The sequence below is a fragment of the Geotrypetes seraphini genome, chromosome 10, assembly GCF_902459505.1.
Source record: "Geotrypetes seraphini chromosome 10, aGeoSer1.1, whole genome shotgun sequence".
Lineage (NCBI taxonomy): Eukaryota > Metazoa > Chordata > Amphibia > Gymnophiona > Dermophiidae > Geotrypetes > Geotrypetes seraphini.
In genome coordinates, this window is record NC_047093.1 from 139,378,895 (window position 1) to 139,400,582 (window position 21,688).

The 21,688-nt window shown below is 43.1% G+C and overlaps 1 protein-coding gene across 4 annotated transcripts in view; it reads right to left on the reverse strand.

Annotated features, from left to right (window-relative positions):
- LOC117368355 overlaps positions 1–21,688 on the reverse strand; it is a 48,192-nt gene that overhangs the window by 18,414 nt on the left and 8,090 nt on the right. For 2 of the 4 annotated variants that reach the window (XM_033961937.1, XM_033961936.1), the window contains 4 exons: positions 18,704–18,781; positions 8,099–8,125; positions 7,395–7,712; positions 4,636–4,911 (listed from right to left, as the gene is read on the reverse strand). In XM_033961937.1, the coding sequence (XP_033817828.1) occupies positions 4,636–4,911; positions 7,395–7,712; positions 8,099–8,125; positions 18,704–18,746 (664 nt within the window). In that variant the 5' untranslated portion in view covers positions 18,747–18,781. The remainder of the gene's footprint in view (positions 1–4,635; positions 4,912–7,394; positions 7,713–8,098; positions 8,126–18,703; positions 18,782–21,688) is intronic. The other 2 variants (XM_033961939.1, XM_033961938.1) reach the window with 1 other exon arrangement.

The following is a 21,688-nucleotide window of genomic DNA, read 5'->3' on the forward strand; positions in this document are numbered from 1 at the left end:
ACTTTGATGTATTTTACTGTATTTTTTTGCTAACTGGCACTTTTTGTTTTAGCTAGGTCGCATATGGAGCAATGAGCACTTCGCAGGGGGAAAAGTGCTCATTGTGCTCCAGACACGAGGCACTCACGGCCATCCTATGCAAGCGCTGTACAGGTCGGTGCGGAAAATATAGTTTTACCTCTTGCAAAATTGTCATTTATTTAATAAGACATTAACTATTTTTTTCGGCAGCCCTCACAGTTAAAGTTTAACCTCTTTCCTTTCTCAAAACTGACACATTTCAATCACTATATTGAAAATAAAATAATTTTTCCTATCTTTGTTGTCTGGTGACTTAATTTTTCTGTGCTTTTAACTATGTTTCCAGGGCCTTCTTGTCCTTTGACTGATTTTCTGTCCGTCTTCACTTTCTGCCTTGCATTCATCTTTGGCATTGACTTAACATTCAATGTTTCCATTTTTCTGCTTTCTTCTCAAAATCTACTTTTCCATGTCTTCCCTTCCCTTCCTATCTCTCTCACATTCTCTCCCTATTTCCACGGTCTGACATCTCTCTCCTTCCTTTCCCGTCCTCCCTCCTTCCTTCCTTTCCCCTAGTCTGGCATCTGTCTCCTTCCCAAACCCCCATGCCCTGGCATCTCTCCCTCCCCCTCTATGGTCTGGTATCTCCTTTCCTTCTTTCCCTCCCTTGGACTTGGCATCTCTCGTTCCTCTCCTCTCCCTTGTCTTCCTTCTCCCTCCTTACCTCTCCCCAATTGGATGCAGCAGCATTTCACCCCCCCTTCACTGTGCAGCAGCAGCAGCATTTCTCTTTCTCTTCCCCCCTCCCCCTGTGCAGCAGCAGAATTTCTCTTCCTCATCCCTCCTTCCCTGGACGCGATGATCGAGAGTCAGCTCCCTTGCTGCAGTCTTTTTTTCTATTCAAAGCCGCGGGTGGCGGCTCCTTGCGCAATGCATGCCTGTGTCAGAAGCAGTGTTCCCTCTAAGCGGGCGGGTGTTGTGAGCAAACTTTTTTCACTGTGAGCTAAAAATATCGGGCGCCAGCAAGTTATGAGCCAAATAAATATGTTGTCAAAGTTGCTGATACATGAGGACGAGGTATTCAAAGGAATTTTAGGCCTACACGCTAAATTAAATAACGTTAAATAATATTTTTAAGAACACAAAACAACGCATTAATTCTTGAAAGTACAAAATTCTTTATTTTTTTTTTTTTTTACCAGAAAAACTCAAATTTATTTTAAAACAGTCTACAGAAATTGTAGGGATGAAATGATATCTTAATAAATGTTTTACAACAAATGTAGTTATGTCTGTTACATCCATATGTGTAAACTGTAAATTAAAAACAGTCCAGAAGACAATACGTTTGATGCTTTCAATTTCTAGACAATCTATCAATTCCAGCTTCTACACAAAAGTATAAATACATTAAAACAAAATATTGAAAACCATTTTATTGGGCACAAAGTTTGCCTTCAGTGAGAAGAGTTCACTCAATATGTTGTAGAATAATTGTTGTGAAACTGGAATGGAATCAATTCTTCACTCATGTCAAAGCAGCTCCTGATTGAATAAGACCCGGCTTCTTGCAAGAAGAGGCGGTCGGAGCGTACGCGAGTCCGGCTGCCTCTCCTTGTTGGCGAGCTGAGCGGACCGTCGGGATCGACCCCCCGCACCCCCTAGGTACGCCTCTGCAAGTCTTGCCTTGCCCGGATTTGCCGCTCTCTTCCGGTGTTACTCCCCCCCCCCACCCGACTCTCCTCTCGCCGCCCTGCCATCTGCCGTACGCCTCTTCCGATCGCCCCCCTCCCTGCTCGCACCCCCACCCCGACGTCCGATTCCTCCCCCAGCCTCCCCTTACCTTTGCGACGCGTTACATGGACTGCCAGCTCGCCTGCCTGCAAGCACGTGTGTGCGCTGTGACGAGAAACTTGTGCGCTGCGATGTAATATTTTGTGCACCAGCGCACGCCAGCGCAGCTTAGCGGGAACACTGGTCAGAAGTCTTCTCTCTGACATCGTGATGTCAGAGAGGCTTCCCCCACTGGTGACGCTCTTCCAGTCCGAGTATTGTCCATTTACCCCCACTCTCTGTTTCTTATCCATCAGCCAGTTTTTAATCCACGTGAGTATTTCACCCTCGATTCCATGGCTTGCAATTTTCCGAAATAGTCGTTCATGTGGAACCTTGTTGAACACCTTCTGAAAATCTAGATATACAATGTCAACCAGGTCGCCCTTGTCCATCTGCTTGTTTACTCCCTCAAAGAAGTGCAGCAAGTTCTATCAAACAAGATCTGCCTTTGTTGAAACCGTGTTGGTTGGTCCTCATCTGACCGTGTCTATCAAGGTGATCAATGATGTGGTCCTTTATCAGCGCCTCTACCATCTTTTCCGGTACCGAGGTCAGAATCACCGGTCTGTAGTTTCCCGGATCTCCCCTTGAACCTCTTTTGAAGATTGGCGTAACATTCGCCACCTTCCAGTCTTCTGGAATCTTTCACGATTTGATCGATGGATTGGTTATTAGTTGAAGTTCCTTGATGACCCTCGGATGGATGCCATCCGGTCCCACGGATTTATCGCTCTTAAGCCTATCAGTCTGCCTGCATACCTCTTCTAGACTAACCGTCAACCCTGTTAGTTTCCTATCTTTGTTTCCAGCATATAGCCTGATGGGTTCCGGTATGCTGTGTATATCCTCTTCGGTAAATACAGACCCAAAAAATATGTTCAGTTTGTCGGCGATTGCTTTGTCCTCCTTTAGCACTCCCATCCAACGGTCCCACCGCTTCCTTCACTGGTCGTTTCCTCTTAATACATCAAAAGAACGGCTTGAAGTTTTTCGCCTCTTTGGCTATTTTTTCCTCTTAGTCTTTTTTGGCCCCTTTTACCGCCTTATGGCACCTGCGTTGATGTTGTTGTGTTTATTCCAGTTTTCGTCCATTTTTGACCTGTTCCATTTCTTAAACAAAGTTTTCTTGTCTCTGATTGCTTCCTTCATCTCTACAGTGAGCCACGCCGGTTCTTTGTTCTTTTTCCTCTTGGATCCCTTGTTGATATGCGGTATATATAGATTTTGCGCCTCAGTGACTGTGTCCTTAAAAAGGGACCAAGCTTGCTCTAGCGTTTTCACAGTACTTATCCTCTTAATCTTCTTCCCTACCTTAGTCTCATCCCTTTGTAATTCCCTTTTCGGAAGTTCAGTGCCGTGGCCATCATTCTGGACTCATGTTTCACCCCTGCGTCCAGGTCGAAGTGGATCATATTGTGATCGCTGTTTCCCAGCATCCGTTCTACTTTTACACCTTGTGCCGGTCCTTGCAGTCCATTTAGAATTAAGTCCAGAATTGCATTTCCTCGTGTATTTTCCTTGACAAGTTGTTCCAGGAAGCATTCGCCTACAGCATCCAGGAACTTGGTCTCCCTAGCGCAACCGGAGGTGCCTAGGTTTCAGTCTATCCCCGGATAGTTGAAGTCACCCATGATAACTGTGTTGCCTCCCTTGCAGTTGCGTTTAATCTCGTCCGTCATTTCTCCATAAATTTCTTCGGACTGCCCTGGGGGGTCGGTAGTAGATACCGATCTTTGTTTCCAGTCCATTTGTTCCTGGAATTTTGACCTATAGAGACTCTAACTTATCCATCGGTTGTGGTGTGTTCTCTCCAGTAGATTCAATTCCCTCTTTGACGTATAGGGCAATGCCCCCACCTTTTTGAGCTACTCTGTCTCTGTTGTATAGTTTGTATCCCAGTACCACAGTGTCCCAGACGTTTTCCTCAGTCCACCATATTTCCGCGATGCTGATGATATCAACGTTATCTTTGTGTGCCATAGCTTCTAATTCACCCTTCATATTCCTAAGGCTCCTTGCATTCGTGTACATACACTTGAGTTTGCGGCCTGTTCCTTTCTTGCATTTCCTTCCCTCTTGTGTCTCTTTCGATCTGTCTTGCCTGTGATCCGGTGAGTCTTCCCTTCTATTTTCCTGCACAGTATCCTCCGGGTATACCGGTTCCCGAACCATCGACTCTCTCTCTTGGTCGACTGTCAGCTTTCCCCTTCTTCCTAGTTTAAAAACTTCTCTCTTGATGTTGCTTGCAAGTAGCCTCGTTCCGTCTCTGCTGAGGTGGAGTCCGTCCTTCCTGAATTGCTTGCTCTTCCCCCAGAACGTCGTCCAGTTGCGCTTGAAGTAGAATCCTTCTTCCTCACACCAGCGCTGCATCCACACGTTGACTGCTTGCAGCTCCATCTGCCTCTTCTCGTCGGCCCTGGCTGGGAGAATCCTTTAATCTTTCTAAGGGATAAAATCAACTACAAATCGTCCCATACAAACAGAATAAAACCAGGACTGGATTTATCTCATTTGTTAAAACCCCCCCCCCCCCCCCACACACACAAAAAAACAACAATCAAACTTGACTGGTTGCTTTAAATGCTACAGTGAGAAAAAAAGGAGCTGTGGATGAAGGCCTATGGGTGCTGATATTTCTAAAAGATTGGGGATACCTCCAGGGACATATCGAAGGTAATTGTTTAATGTTGGGGCTCAGTACTTACTAGCACCCACAGAGCTGGATCCTGTCAAATGGATAGAGGAAGGTGGGAATGGGTAGCCAAGATAAGCTCTTACCTGTGGATATCAGGACTCGCTCACTATGCAGGGACTGGAAAATTTGCTTTGTTCTGGATGCTTGAACCTCATAGAGGCAGGTGTACCACCCTGATTCATTTGCAGGGTAGATGGCAGTATGATCTTGGTGGGATAAATTCTTCTCTGCAACCTGCTTCCTTGGCTCTTTGTAGAAATAAACGATAGTATTTGTGTAAAGCTTGGGAAGCTTGCAGAGAAGATCCTGGCTGTCTCCTGCCTGGGCTGAAGCGGAAATGGAAGGTTTGGCCAACTTTTCTGCAATGGTAGAGAGAGTTATGGACAGTAAGAGGTGTTAGTGGCGATAAGCAGTGTTTCACTTTTAATATACAGTACTGTATTTCTCCACAGGCAAGCAGAGGAGATGCAGGCACACTATTTGGTGATGTTACCAATGGAACCAACTAGTGTGGCTGCATGCTCGTGCTGTCTACAGAGAACCTCCATTACAAGTAAGCAATTTTGCTTTCCCTGAGAACTTCAGCTTGGACGTCATCATGGATTTTGAGAGTACTTGAGGATATGGTTCAGTGGCGTAGCCAGACCAGTTTTCTCCTCTGCCCCCGGATCTGGTATTTGACCCCCGCCTGGCATCTCCCTTTCTCCAGTATACATCATTACGTTCACAGACAGCAGCAGGAACACATATCTAATGTTTGCACTGGTCTCTGCAGGCTTCCCTCTGCCGATGTTAATTCCTGTCTCCTCTGGCACAGTGTGGCAGAGGGAAGCCTACACAGGCGACAGATATGCATTGTTCCTGCCACCCACAAATGTGGTACGGTAGATAGGCAGGAAGTTGGCAAGCTGATCCAAGAAAGGAAGTGTGGAAGTGAGGGGAGGCGGGTGGTCATCCTATGTATTGAGGGGCCAGACGGGGTGGGCCTGAGCCAGGAATTGTGGGCCTAAGGCCACATAGGCCCACCTGTCGCTACACCACTGATATGGTTACACTTTACCCCGACACCATCCTTTGCTGACATTCTAAAGATCAGTTTTCACAATGTACAAATTAGGATAAAGTCTTTAGGTTCTTTTTACTCCTAAGCTTTGCACCTATTTTCCAAGAGATGGTATGTATATACTTTCCATTTGACAACGAAAAACCAGAAGCAGGAAGAGAACGCACTAATGAAGAGAGAAGGTTTTTTATGCCTTACACTAAGTCTATGAGTGGAGGTGTGATTCTGAGGCTTTTTCACTCTCAAATTTTTTTCATGTGCTAGAGATTCTCTTTATGAGCATTTGATTAATTTATGTATGATTTTGGGAGCATATATGAGATGTACTTTCCAACTGAAACATGCAGTGAATCACCTGCATCCGCTTTTTGTTTGGGTACATTTTTATGGAAAGTTACATGTTCAAATTTGAAAATGCAATCTGCCTGTGCTATTTTTCTTCCTAACCTAAATACACCATCGGGAATGTCTTTTCATAGTATGGCTAAAAGCACATGGAGCATGGAGCAACTTGTATGCTTTTAGCTGTGTTAATGGAGGGCATTATTGGAAAGCTTAGATGGGAAAGACATGTTTTACCCTTGTAAATGGCTCTGGAAATTGCCCTTTTGGCTGGGGGGATGGGTGGGTGGGAAGGAGTAGAGAAAACGTGGAGCTTATCCACCACACATAGGGCTAGATTCACTAACCCTCCAATCCGTGTCCGATCCATGTGCGATTGGAGGCAGGCTGACTGATTCCCCACCCATCTGCATGCAAATGGGGGCGATCGGAGGCACGCCCCCAACCAACTGCACGGATCGCTAGACCCCTGACAGCAGTGATAGGAGAAGCAGCCTCCTGTCACTGCTATCAGGGCTTCTGCTGGCTTTTTACATTTTTAAAAAAAATCAGGTAGATATTTTGTGTTTTACACACGCAAAATATCAGCCCGATTTAAAAAAAAAAAAATTAAAGCCTCCTCCCTCTCCCGACAAGTGCCCTTTCCTCTCTCCCTCCCCAAACCAAAAAATCAAACCGACGTGAGGGTCCCACTCCAGACCAGCCCACCGCACCCTGACCAGCCCACCCCTGGTCAGGCCAGGTCGAACCCACCCCCCCTCCCTGTATCGATCAGGGGTGGGCCAGTTAGGGGTACGGTGAGATAGTTGGGGGGGGGTGTGGTGAGCCGGTCAGGAGTGGGACCCTCACGTCAGGTCGATTTTTTTTGGTTCAGGGAGGGAGAGAAGGGGCACTTGTCGGGAGAGGTGGGGGGGGTTAATTTTTTTTTTTAAAATCGGGCTATTTTGCATGTGCAAAACACACAAAATATCTGCCCGATTTTAAAAAAATGTAAAAAGCCGGCAGAAGCCCTGACAGCAGTGACAGGAGGCTGCTTCTCCTGTTACTACTGTCAGGCAGTCGGTTGGGGGTGTGACTCCGATCGCCACCATTTGCATGCAGATGGTTGGGGAATCGGTCGGCCTGCCTCCAATCGCACATGGATCGGAGGGTTAGTGAATCTAGCTCTTAATCTGGATAATTCTGGGTTGGTTGGTTTGTTTTCCAAAACCAGGTAATGATACTAGCATATAAGATACAGTGAAAAGAAAGTACACTAACTATAGCCTGAGAAGGAACATTTGCAAGACAGTGTCTAGAGACTGGGAAATTTTGCAACTGAGTTGCACCTTTATTTTAACATGGACCCTTACTCAAGATTCTGATTAGTTTTTTGGCCCAGTTCACATTAGTGAACTGAATGGATACAGAGAAGACTGTTCTGCAGAGAAGGGTCACCTGAACACACAGCGCCTGCGTCTTCTGAATGTCCGGCGCAGTTGTTTTGGCCCCATGGGCTTCCAGGGCACTGGCTGAGCTGATACTCGCTCCCATTGCAGTTCACGTTATCCAGCCAGATCGGTCCTGATCCGTGCCCAAAATTGGCATTCCCTGGTGTCGAGAGGATGGCCCCACAGCCCAGTTGTCTGCAGATCACCTGACCGTTCCTGGAGTCCCAGTTATCATCACAGACAGACCCCCACTGATTTTCGTAGAAGACCTCCACTCTCCCGGCACAGGGACTGGGTCCATTCACTAGCCTGACTTCTGCCTGGTCTGTGATAGAACAGAAACGATATTCAATCTAACATTATCAATGATCAGTTGAAAAGTGACCTCATGAGAGGAGACAGTAGCGCTCTGAGACAACCAAAGTGAAGCATTAAGAGAGACTTCTGGGGAGGAGATAGCAGCAGCTTGAGGCCCCCAAAGTATAAACATAACAAGAATATCTGAAGAGAGACCTCATGGGAAGAGACACCCAAAGCACATACAGCGTGAACCTCAGTACCCCGAGATATCCAAAGTGAATACAGCATGAACAGTTGGAGAGAGACCTTGGAGGAAGAGACAGTAGTACCCAAAATTAATACAGCATGAACAGCTGAAGAGAGACACCCAGCATATGAAGATTGCATAGGACAGCATCAGAGAGATTTTACCTGTTAGTGGGAGGTCCATAGCAGCAGCTGAAAGAGATAAGAGAGACCTATAATGTGTCTGTGGCTGGCATATTCACCATGGTTCCTCTGGGTCCCTGTGTTTCTGAGCCAGTTATTGGCACATTCGCGGGGGGGAGGGGGGGGAACTTTGGGGAATGGAATATTTCCCTGAGCAAAGACTTGGACCAGTACTACTACCTGAAAGGAAAGGATAGGTTTTCTGTCTCTGTCTATGAAAGGACACATTTAAAAAGGACACACATATTTTATGTCTTTTGTTCCTGCCTGTGCTGGAGGTAATCAAATGCAGAATGTTCGTGTTTACTTTCTTGATGGTTTGGGAAGAGGTCATTTAATCATGTTAACGAAGTTTTGTCTTTGAGACAATAAAAGCTTAAACCCCCTGCCATGTACATATCCTGCTCACACACACCCTCCCCTCTCTTGTCCATCCCCCTTTTCCTGTGATGGTTACCACTGACCCATGTGAAGGATATATAAATGAATGCAGACTGATAATAAAACAGGCTATCCCTTTAGAACACTATACGTATTCTTTCTTTCTAAGGGGAACTGCCTCCAGACGTCTGAAATAGATGATAGAATGTTTGCAGGATGATTTCAGGACCAAGAAACGGATCCTGTTCGTTTCAATTTGGGGGCTACGTCCGCGATGGACTTGACATTACCAATATTTTGTGAGTATTTCTGAATTTTGAATTCTGTTCTTTAATACTCACTGGTACTGGGGCATCATGTTCCAACCCTTTATTTATATTGTAGGATTTTTGGTAAACCCGCCACGGTTACTGTTCTTTTGACAAGGACAAATATTAATGTGGAGTTTTCGGTAAGCTCCCGCCGCGAAAATAAGCAGCTGCCATTCTTTCGGGAAGAATGAAATTAAGTGAAGACTTTTGGAAAGTCTCTATTGTGGATTAAAACGTCTGCTCATTCTGTCATCTGTACCATTCTTTGCATGCGCTTTTCTCTTCTATCGCTTAGATAAGATTTTATAGAGTATAAGATTATATTGTATATTATTAATGTATCTCGCTTATAAGGTAAGGTAAGCGAAAATTTCTGCATTGTTATATTGTTTTTGTTATTGAAAAAAAATTCCTGCATTGTGATATTGTTTTTGTAATGGGTCATAAAGGCACTTAGGATTCTCTCCCTCCTAGACAGATGAGGCTTTGTTCGCTTCAGTAATAATAATAATAATGGTAATAACTTTATTCTTCTATACCGCCACAATCTTGCAACTTCTAGGCGGTTTACATTTAAGATAGCTGGACATTCAGCGATTTACAATATGTGGAGGGAGTACAGAGTACAGAGACTATTAGGAATCAAAATTACAAAATATAATGTTTGCTAAGAATTTCGGAGCGGACCTGTAAAGAAAAATCGCAGCTTTCCTAAAAAAAAGGAAAAAAATTACAATGTACAGTTTGTTTAGAGATTCAGAAACAGCAAGAATTAGGATTTCAGAGAGCATTGTGAAAAGAAAGAGTACTTGGTGAGGTTCTGTTTAGGTGATGTATCTGTCGAATAGGGTAGTTTTTATGAGTTTTCTAAAGGCATTGTAGGTCAGTTCGGCTTTATTAATGTGACTGTCTAGCCAATGTTGTTGTTTATTTGCTTGGAGCATGAAGGTTCTGTCCAGAAAGGTTTTGTATTTACAATTGGTTATGCTTGGGTGTGTAAAAAGATAGCTGTTTCTGGTTTGTCTTGTTGAGTTGTGGAGTGCAAAGTGGGTTTGTAGATACATAGGTGCTAGTCCCCAAACTAGCTTGAAACATATGCAGGAGAACTTGAATAATATTCTTGCCTCGACTGACAGCCAGTGCAGTGGTTTGTGGTGGGGGTGACATGGTCATTCTTTTTTAATCCATATATCAAGCGGACAGCTGAGTTCTGAATGATACCCAAATAAACGATATTACAATAGTCCAGGGTAGAAAGCACTAGTGATTGCACTAGTAATCTAAACGATAGGGGTCGAAGTATGTTTTAATGGTCTTTAATCTCCATAACATCGTGAAACATTTTGTTGCCACAATATTCGTGTGTTCAATCATAGTGAGGTGTGTGTGTCCAATGTGACTCCCAATATTTTTATTGTGTTGGTAATTGGGTAATCATGGTCTTTTATATGTAGCGTTGAATTGGCAATTTTATCCATTGGGCTTGCAAGGAAGATTTTTGTTTTTTTTCTGTGTTGAGTTTCAGTTTGAAGTTGCTTGTCCAATGTTCTATTTCGGTCATTATATGAGTAATGTATTTTGAGGTTTCATTTGTTATGCTGTTCACTGGGATTAGGATGGAGATGTCGTCTGCATATATGTACTAGATCAGGTTTGGTTTTTGCAGTGGGTGTCCTAGAGAGGATATGTAAATGTTGAATAGGGTAGGTGAAAGTGGTGAACCCTGTAGGGCTTAATATGAATTGAATGTGAGTGAACCAGGTTGTGGATGTGTGGTATGGGTGAAGTGGTTGAGTTGGAGTCGGAGATCTGATTCTGATTCTGTGGCAGTCTTTGGCGGGAAGAGGGGGAGGGCAGCCCCTCCTTCTCATCCTCCTTCTCCTTTGTTGTAGTGACAAGCAGGCTGACTAGCCTAACGGATGTAGCGGTATATAAGAAATAAATTACATTACATTACATTACATTACACTGTTTGTAGGCCGGCTGAGAACTTTTCAGCAGCTTGTTTGATACATAGACAAATTGTCTGAAATAAGTTTTAAGAATGATAAAAGAATATTGGAAATGTTATAAAATGTTAATGTATATTCAGTGGACAGAACGAATATGATTTCTGAAACTTTGTTATGTTGCCCGTGTGTGTGATACTCTCCCTCCGGCTCACATCTTTCTGTCTCACCGATCCTTTCCCGTATGTGTTTGCACTGCTTATAGGTTTAAATTTCTGCCGTTTCTTGTGCTGTGTCGCTGGAAAGAAAAAAAAAATTCCGTTTTAGGTTTCAGGTTAGTTTGGGGAACTTACCGAAACAAAATGAAAAAGGGTAGAAATACATTTGTGTAATTATTAAAACAGACAGTCAGAAAGGCATATATTTAAAAACAAAACAAATTATAATGAAAAAGAAAGAGAGAAGGATCAAAACAAAAGGGAGGAAACAAAAAATAATTAATCTAGCACTTTGTAGAAAAGATTAAAATGAATAAGAAAAGCAAGGAGCAAAGTCCCATTACAGTCCTTAAAAGGACTATTATATTCCAAATGCGTCTTTAAAAAGAAAGGCCTTCAAGCTAGTTTTAAATTTATCAAGTGATGAACTTTCTCTTATATAATTTGGTGCTGAGTTCCAGACGGTAGGGGCCGTCACAGAAAAGATATTAGTATGCATGGTGCCAATGTGTCTTAAAGAGGGAATGGATAACAGGTTTTGATAAGAAGAATGTAATGTGCGATGGAGGTTGTGGGGGATTAATAACCTGTTGATGAAATCAGGTAGACCGGAAGCTATGGTTTTATGTATCAGTAACATTATTTTATAAGTAAATCGATGATCTATGGGAAGCCAATGGGAGTTAATCAAAAGTGGTGTGACATGATCAAATTTTTGAGCTTTTAAGTTGAAATGATTTTAATGGCAGTATTTTGAATAATTTGGAGGCGTTATCTTTCTTTCTTAGTGATGCCTTTATATAATGCATTGCAACAGGATCGAGATACAATGCAGATAGAATTGGAAAGAGTAAAAAGTGATTTGACAGCCAGAAAAAAAACAGTGTTAGTGCATAGGGATGTCCTGATTTTCTGTATCTAAATACCAAGGTCACTCAAACCTTCACAGCCCTGCCGGACTCCTATCACTTTCCTGTGGACTCATTTTTGGAGACACAGGATAAGGGAAAGAAGTCAGACTCTGAATTCAGCTTGAGGTATGTGGCACCTTTGATTTTGGGCACTTGCGGCTGCCCCAATGTTAATACTACCAAAGAGGGTCAGGATAAATTAACTTTAATTGATACATGGGCAGGAATCAGTTTTACAGATAGAGCAAAAAAAAATATGGAAATTTGTGAGATTCAAGTTCAAGTTTATTTTTAACTTATTGAATAGCTTAATTTAATTTGCTAAGCGATTTACAAATAAAAACAAGGTGTACACATAAGCTTATTTATAGTAAATTACATGAGTTTGACATATTGACATACAAACTAACAGATACATAAGGAAAAAAGGGCAGAACTACAATTGTATTAAAGAAGACATGAATGGTGAAAACAATAGGAATAGGGAATAAATAAATTAAAGGCGTCTTTAAAAAGGAAGCTCTTCAGATTGCCTTTAAAATGGTTTAGGTAATTTTCTTCTCTTAAATGCTGAGGTAAGGTGTTCCATAATTGTGGGGCCATTACAGAGAAGATATCATGATGACGAGTTCCAATAACTTTCAGAGATGGAATTGTTAAGAGTTTTTGATTAATGGATCTTAAATAACATGATATACTATGGGGAATAAATAGTTATTAATGAATTGGGGTTCGTTCAAAGACAGTGTTTTAAAAAAACTAAAAGTAGGATTTTAAAGGTAATGCGATGAGTAACAGGAATCCAATGTGATTCGATCAGGATTGCAGACAGAGCTTGATAGGTTTAATGATACCTGGACCCAAGAGGCAGGTCTTAGTGCCCATGCAAATATGGATTCCCTACTTATTCAGCCTTTCCTTTCTAACCTCCATTCTCCTTTGCAGATTCTGGTCAAACAAATGATTTCAGAATGGCCCACTAGTTCTCGTGCATAATTTCAGATTGGAAAAAGGAGCAGTGCGGGGTTTGAACCCCCAAACCTCAGGTTCCTTAGGCTGTAGCACTAACCACTACACAACACTCTCCTACGCTTTGAGATCTCTAAGCCTCGGGAAATCCTGCATTATCAGGGCCAGCTACCTACCTGGGGACCGCACCTGTCCGCTCCTCACGGAAGAGGGGGTCACTGGCTTAATCAATGCCCATCTGGCCGGTGCCCAAAGCCGCCCTTCGGACGGACTTTGGTGCAAAGAGGGGAAACCCTGTATACCAGCTGCCCTTGTTATTGTTGACATGTTCTCCCGATAACCTGAAGTTTTTTCCCACTACAAATGAAACTGCTCAGACTATGGTGAACATTTTACTTCGCGAAATCATCCCTAGGTGGGGATGTCCCACACACATCAACTCAGATAATGGTCCTGCTTTCACTGCCAGAGTATGCAAAGATTTAGCTATCGCACTCCGCATTGAGTGGAAATTTAATCTCCCATATCACCCACAGAGTTCCGGTATTGTCGAACGCATGAACAGGACTATTAAAGATAAAATCTGGAAAGCCACTGCTGGCACATTTGTGAATGGAAAAAATTACTTCCTATTGTTTTAGCTGAAATTAGGATGTTGCAAAATTAAAATGTGTTTTTCTTTTCTTTTTCTTAGCAGCGGTTCGGATATATGCATGCCCATCCCAGTTTTGGCACAAGGATATTTCTGGTGTTTTCCAAGGATCCTCTTTGTCACTGCAGAGATAAAGACGATCCAAAGAGACATTAGCTTTTCTAAATATGAGATGGTTATGCTATGCATTATTTGTCCATATACTTTACTCATGTGTTCATCTCTGCTTTGTTTTTCTATAACAATGTGTTTATTTCCAGAGATAAGTTCAGCTCTGAACACTTGACCGATGGAAGAATAGTTTGAAGCCTAGAGCTATGTGTTTTGTGTTTTGTCTGTGCCATGTGGTCTGTGTTTTGTCTACTTGTTTTGGTTTGAGGGGTACCCCAGGATACATAATATTGGCCTTTTCTAGAGCTAGCTCTTTTCCCACTTTTTACTAGCCCAAATGCGCAATGTTCTTTTTTCCCTATAATTTGCATATGCTAAATGTAGCTTAGTTATGGGTTATATTTTTAAGAAAAGGTTTTATTCTATATCTATACATGTTTATTCTATGGTGCTCACTAGATATGAACCATTCAGTACACATTTCTGACATAATTTTTTAAATACATTCAGTACAGAATTATGGTCTCTCTGAATTGCCAAAATAGTTATATGCAGCACACAAAAACATATCTTTTTGGAATGTCTGATTAAGAACCTTAAGTACTTGAATATTGTCTCTCTTTTGCCATAACTATAACAAGTAAATGTATTAATATTGTCACATGTTGCCACATTTAGTACAGGCAACCTGGTCTCTCTCTCTCTCTCTCTCTCCATTCAGTACAGGCAACATGGTTTCTCTCCCGTTTTCTATCTCTTATTTGGATCACACTGAAGCACAGCTGCTGAATGATATCGGGACTCTTTTCAAATCCCTCCCTGTATGCACAGACATCATTTCATCTCAAGGGAGAACATCACTAGTTTCCAGTGACTTGACAGATCCTGTGCACATTTCATCCCAAGCGTGCATCTCACCAGTTTAAAGAGACTGTAATTCATCTTCCTGTACCCTGACTGCAAAGACTTTTACACAATGTTTCCTGTTCATCGGATATAGCCACCTTCCTAAGAACGCTTTGCTGTACAATTCCACCTATTTAACCTATTCTACGGACATTCCAGACTTTATTTCATACACTGTACATCTACTACCTCTTGGTATGGGCAATGAGACATTTCATAAGCTGCTGAACTTTATTGAACAACTTAAGAAAACCTCCAAAGAAGTGAATCATACTATCACTTTTGAAAATGAACAGATTGCACAAAATTTGCTCCGAGATGCTCATGTCTCAAGTTTGGGAACTTTTCTTTGAGTATTCGCCCACTGCAAACCATGTATTTAATGTTTTAATTCACCCTATCATTATCTTAATTATTGTACAAATTTTGCTATATATTGTTATGAAACACGTGTACATTTCTTTTCTCACAAAGTTCCTTCTAGCTTTTAAGGCAGTTATACATGAATTTCCAGTATCTTCTCTGACACTTGCTAATTTGGTTCTAATTTGGTTTTAATTTGGCATGGCCTATTGCATTACCATTACCAGGGTCAGAGATAATATTATCCCATATCCCATACTTACATACTCTCTTATGACATCTTTGTATCTTTTTGCCTGGGCCTCCTGAGAAGTTTCCTGCATCCCTCAACGACGGGTAAGATATAGATACGACCTATGCAACCTAAGACAGAGGTTTGAACTCATAATGGGAACTATTCATCTTCATAGCTTGGAGGACAGGGGACGTGCTGATATACTGTTAGAGATTGGCAAGGCATAAGCGAGGCAAGCTGGCTAAGGGTACCACAAGTTTGCTTTCATTTCAAAGAATATGGAAGATGTCAGCATAGCTGTTGCAGGCGTTCAGCATTTTTGGTTGGCATAGCTGGTGTCAGCCAAGGCCTACGGGAAATTGTATCAATCTGACTCTGGCATGGGGATGCAGATAGACCCTGAGGGCAGGAAGACGGTTTCAAGTAGTTCTGATTAAATCATGATTAGCTAAAATGTGTTAATGTATTAATCAGAAACTATTGTCCGAGGCATACTGGAAATTTAACTACAGCCTAGTATTCTTTATTGGAAATTATAGGTATGCTTCACTGTTGCAGCATCAGATTTTGCTTTAGGTGATATTTACTGGCTCTGTGGAGACCTCCTGATCCGTGTTAAACTACCCAGCCAGTAGATAGGCCAGTGTGCTTAAGCTATACATAGATGAGATAGGGGTCCCAAGAGGGGTCCCAGATGAATTCAAGGCCCGAGACCAGGTTAAGGCTAGGTTTGAGTCCCTTATTACTATCAATAAGAATGTTGATTGGATTAATTACATTTATTATAATCAGCAACGCTTTGTTGGGTGTCTGTAAAATTCTCCCCAGTACTTTATCCTGTTGCACCTTTATTCCTGACAATGCAGGTCCCACGGGTAAGGTTACTATGGCCATTAAAAAATTAGAAGACCTCTATGCTGAACTTAAACGTAATTCTGGTTTATCTAATCCTTGGGATCTGTATTTTATTTGGATGCAGGGGTGGGTGAAAGACCTTCTTATTGTTATAATCTTTATTATTATCTGCACTTTTGTTGCTTATGTAATTTTAGATTGTTCCTGCGCTGTTTGACTCATATTACAGCCCCTAAAACCCCTCCTCAAGAGACATATCTAGAATATCTCTCCCTCCACACTCATGCTGTGCATTTATGATGTCATTTTCATGACATAAGAGGGGATTGAAAGGAAAGGATAGGTTTTCTGTCTCTGTCTATGAAAGGACACATTTAAAAAGGACACACATATTTTATGTCTTTTGTTCCTGCCTGTGCTGGAGGTAATCAAATGCAGAATGTTCGTGTTTACTTTCTTGATGGTTTGGGAAGAGGTCATTTAATCATGTTAACGAAGTTTCGTCTTTGAGACAATAAAAGCTCAAACCCCCCTGCCATGTACATATCCTGCTCACACACCCCCTCCCCTCTCTTGTCCATCCCCCTTTTCCTGTGATGTTTACCACTGACCCATGTGAAGGATATATAAATGAATGCAGACTGATAATAAAACAGGCTATCCCTTTAGAACTCTGTCTGCGTATCTTTCTTTCTAAGGGGAACTGCCTCCAGACGTCTGAAATAGATGATAGAATGTTTGCAGGACGATTTTGGGACCAAGAAACAGATCCTGTTCGTTTCACTACCATTTATTATTTCTATAGCGCTGAAAGGCGTACGCAGCTCTGTACATTTTAACTTACAATAGACAGTCCCTGCTCAGAAGAGCTTACAATCTAATTTAGACAGGACATTATAGGGTTGGGGAGATTATGGTAGAGGGAATGATACAGTGGGTCTAGGTATCTGACAGCAGCGAGTGGGAGTTAAGAGTTGAACGCAGTTTCAAAAAAGTAGGCCTTTAGCTTGAATTTGAACACTGCCAGGGATGGAGCATGACGTATTGATTCGAGCAACCTGTTCCAAGCATACGGTGCTGCAAGAAAGAAGGGACGGAGTCTGTAGTTGGTGGTGGAAGAGAAGGGTACAGATAAGAGGGGCTTGCCCAATGAACAGAGATCAGGGAGGGGGGGAGCATAAGGAGAGATAAGGGAGGAGAGACAAGTTGACACGTGAAAATTAAATGCTGCCATCTCTTGTCTCCTTTTTTTTCTGTAATGTGTGGTTCTAGTTTGTGACACATAAATTGGATTATAAAATGTTTGGCTTGCTTGGGTATTTTTTATATATGATATTTCCTTTGTGTGTATGTGAGATGTGTGTTGTACTTCTGGAAAAGAATATTTTCAGAGAGAAAAGGTAATTGGGTAATTCCTGGGCTCAGATGTGAGACAGATGAGTGCGAATGATGGCTTGGGCACTCTGAGAAAGTTGTAATGGTTGTGGGGGCGAGTCTACCTTAGGGGCCTTGGGTGTGGCCCTTTACATTGGCCCCTACAATTTTCAAGTTCAATTAAGACCTAATATACTGCTTAAGAGAAAACTATCAAAGCGGTGGGCTCTTATCCCATTCCTTGAGACATACCCAGCCAGTTAGGTTTTCAGGATATCTACATGTGCATGAGGCGAGTCTCTTTCATTTGAAAGGAACCTCCAGAATGAGAGGGCATAGGATGATGTTAAGATATGATTGGCTCAGGAGGAATCTAAGGAAATGCTTTTTTACAGACAGGGTGGTAGAAGCTTGGAATAGTCTCCCAGTAGGGATGGTGGAGACAAAGACTGAATTCAAGAAAGTGTGGGACAGGCACATGGGATCTCTTAGGGAGAGGAGGAGATTGTGGATGCTGTGGATTAGAGAGTTTCACGGGGACAGAAATCCCACCCATCCCCACCTGTCCTTGCCAGGATCCTCTCCGTCCCCACCCGTCCCCGCAAGGAATTACCTCCATCCCCGCCCGTCCCCATAAAAAGCAGCAATTACTTCTGACAGGATCATCAATTCCACAGTTTCTTTTGCTGTTTTCCTTGTGGAATCTCTTTGGTGGAACCCTTTTTTTGTTTTCTGTTCAGGTAATTAACTTATAAACCCCCTCTTTTACTAAGGCTGACGTGTCCATTATATTATATGGATGAACCCTGCTTCCAAAGCCTTCCATCCTCGTGGGAGTCCTGTTGGCTAGAGGGGGGTCCTCGTGGGAGTCCCGTGGGCCAGAGGGGCATTCCCGTGGGAGTCCCGTGGGTTAGGGGGATTCCCGCGGGACCCCGGGGGACCCACGGGATTCCCGCGATCCCCGTTCCCGTGCAGACCTCTACTGTGGATGGGTCTTTATCTGTCATCATGTTTCTATATTTCTATTTTTCTATGAGATAAATTAACATGCACTGCCTTCACTGTATACAAATTTATTTCTTGCATATTCTTTGTGGATGTCTTGAAAACCTGACAGGCTATGTGTGTCCTGAGGACAGGGTTGCAAACCTTTGCTTTAGGATCTCATCTAGCAATCTGTCCGTCTATCTTAACAATTTTACATCCCATTATCTTAACCCCCCCACACACACACACACTGTATACTGTCCATCACTCTCTCTTCTCTCCATTCTGTCCTCAAACACCTTTTCAGCTACTGAGGTTATGAGGGAATCCCAGTTTTGTTTTTTAATTTCCCAGTGCCCGCTCACCTCCAATCACATACTCACTGGACATCAGCAGCCACAGCAACATTGTCCATCCAGGATGACAGTACCAGACACTTCCACCTGCATCAAACGATAAATCTTAGAATTATCTCTCTTTTGGATATAAGGGGCTACATGGTGAAGTCCCTCTATTCTGGGTTGCTCCTCTGGTACCAAAAAGACAGGAAAGACTCCCTTTTCCCCCCAATTTAAAAGGGTTAATAATGGAGTGCCTCAGGAATCTGTAGCGGGATTGATGCTTTTTAACATACTCATAAAGGATCTGAAGAAAGAAGCAAATTTGCAGACGACACTACATTATTCAGTCATTCAAATGGCAGACAGGAAAAAAATAATCCCCCCCAAAAGGTTTTGAGAGGAGTCATCGCCCAAGAAAAAGATATTTTAATCACTGTGGGCAATACGTTTAAATTTTCAACCTAGTGTGCCGTGACTGCTAAAGAAATAAACTTAAGAGCAATGGTGTAGTAAGAGGGTGGGGGTTGGGGGCAGACCGCCCCATGTACTGCCTTGGTGGGGGCTCTGGCACTTTGCCCCCTCCCATGCCACACTCGCCCTCCCTGTAGCTATTCAAATCTTTGCCAGCGCAAACAAATTATCCGGCCTGCTACTCGCACTGGCCTGGTTCCCCTCTGAAATCACTTCTGGGTTGCAGGGCCAGGAAGTGACATCAGAGGGAAAGCCAACGCCGGTGCAGGCAGTAGGCTGGAGAAGCTGCTCGTGCTGGCAAAGATTTATTTAATTTGATTTGTATTCCGTCCTCCCCAAAGAGCCCAGAGCGGGTGGTAAGGGGGAAGAGACCGGGATGAGTGTGGTGTAGGGGGCGCCACTGGCCTTTGCTATGCCACAGCTTAAAAGTTCCTTTTACTAAGCTAGAGTACAAGATATCCTTAGCATGCCTTTACATGGGATTTTTCTGCCTTCTAAGGCCACTTTTACTGCAGCTGAAAAATGGCCAATTTTCTGTTCTCTGTATTAATGGCCATGTACTAATGTCACTATTAGCGTATGAAATTGCTAAAACCACTTTCAAAGTATTGAAAGGTTCTGGCACTTAGTCATGGATAGGATAAGTAGGCTTAGGTGGGGGGAGGGGATGGTGCGGCATCTTTGGGGCTCATAAGAGTCCAGGGCCTCGGAGTGCCTTTCCGCCCCTATTAATCTCGCTCACCCTATGTAGAGTCGGATGGGGGGGGGGGGAGTTTGGTTGATGTTACTCTTCTTTTGTCCATGCTTGTTATATTATTGTATATGATGAAATATAGAAACATAGAGAATGAGGGCAGAAAAGGGCCAGTGGCCCAACAAGTCTGCCCACTCAAGAACCCTCCCTCCCTTGAGAATCCATCTTTTAAGCATAACTCTGTAACAACCCTACCTGTTTGTCCCATCGACTCTTGAAGTCGAGCATGAAGTCGAGCACGCTACTGGCCTCGACCACCTGACGTGGAAGACCATTCCATTGATCAATCACCCTTTCGGTGAAGAAGTATTTCCTGGTGTCACCATGAAATCTTCCCCCCTTAAGTTTTAGCAGATGCCCTCTTGTCGCCGTGGGACCCTTAAGAAAAAAGATTTCTTCCTCCACTTCAATGCGGCCCGTGATGTATTTGAATGTTTCTATCATGTCTCCCCTTTCTCTGCGCTCCTCGAGAGAATATAAGCACAATCTAGTCAGACATTCTTCATATGGGATATCTTTAAGTCCTGAGACCATTCTAGTGTCCATTCTCTGGATCAACTTCATTCTCTTCACATCCTTTTGATAATGTGGCCTCCAAAACTGGACGCAGTACTCAAGGTGAGGTCTCACCATGGATCTGTACAACGGCAGTATGACTTCCGGCTTTCGGCTGATAAAGCTCCTTCTGATGCAACCCAGCATTTGTCTGGCCTTTGCTGAAGCTTTCTCCACCTGATTAGCAGCTTTCATATCTTCCCGGACGAGAACTCCCAAGTCCCTTTCTGCAGTAGTTCTTGTTAAGTTTTCACGATTCAAGGTGTATGTTCTGCATGGATTTCCGCTTCCAAGATGCATTACTTTACATTTTTTGGCATTAAAGTTCAGTTGCCAAGTACTGGACCATTTTTCCAGTAAAAGCAGGTCCTGCTCCATAGTGTTGGGCATGGTTGCGCTGTCAGGTTCTGTTGCCCTGCCCACAATGTTGCATAGTTTAGCGTCATCGGTAAATAATGTAATTTTGCCTCGAAGTCCCTGAGTCAGATCCCCTACAAAGATATTAAATAGCATCGGGCCCAAGACTGAGCCCTGTGGCACTCCACTGGTCACTTCTGACGTTTTTGAGGCAATACCGTTTACCACTATCCTTTGAAGTCTTCCGCTAAGCCAGTCTTTTACCCATGCTGTCAGTGTTTCTCCTAGTCCTAACAAGTTCATCTTGTTCAATAACCTACAGTGTGGGATACTATCAAAAGCCTTACTGAAGTCTAAATAAACGATGTCCAGGGACTCACCCACATCCAGTTTTTTTGTTACCCAGTCAAAGAAGCTTATCAGATTGGATTGACAAGACCTTCCCTTTGTAAAGCCATGCTGGTGGGGATCCCATAATCTTTCATCCTCCAGAATCGTGTCCAATCTGTTTTTAATCAGCGTTTCCATGAGTTTACTCACTATTGATGTGAGACTCACCGGTCTATAATTTTCAGCCTCTGACCTGCATCCCTTTTTGTGGAGCGGGATAACGTTGGCAGTTTTCCAGTCCAGGGGCACTCTTCCCTTGCTTAGGGAAAGATTGAAGAGCTCGGCTAACGGTTCTGCCAGGACATCTCTCAAGTCACGAAGTACTCTAGGGTGTTGATTATCTGGGCCCATAGCTTTGTTTATTTTTAGTTTTGATAGCTCGTGGTAGACATCGCACGCAGTAAATTCCATGTCCCGGAATGGGTCCTCCGAGCTCCCCTTTGTCTGTAGCTGGGGACCGGATCCTGGCGCTTCGCAGGTGA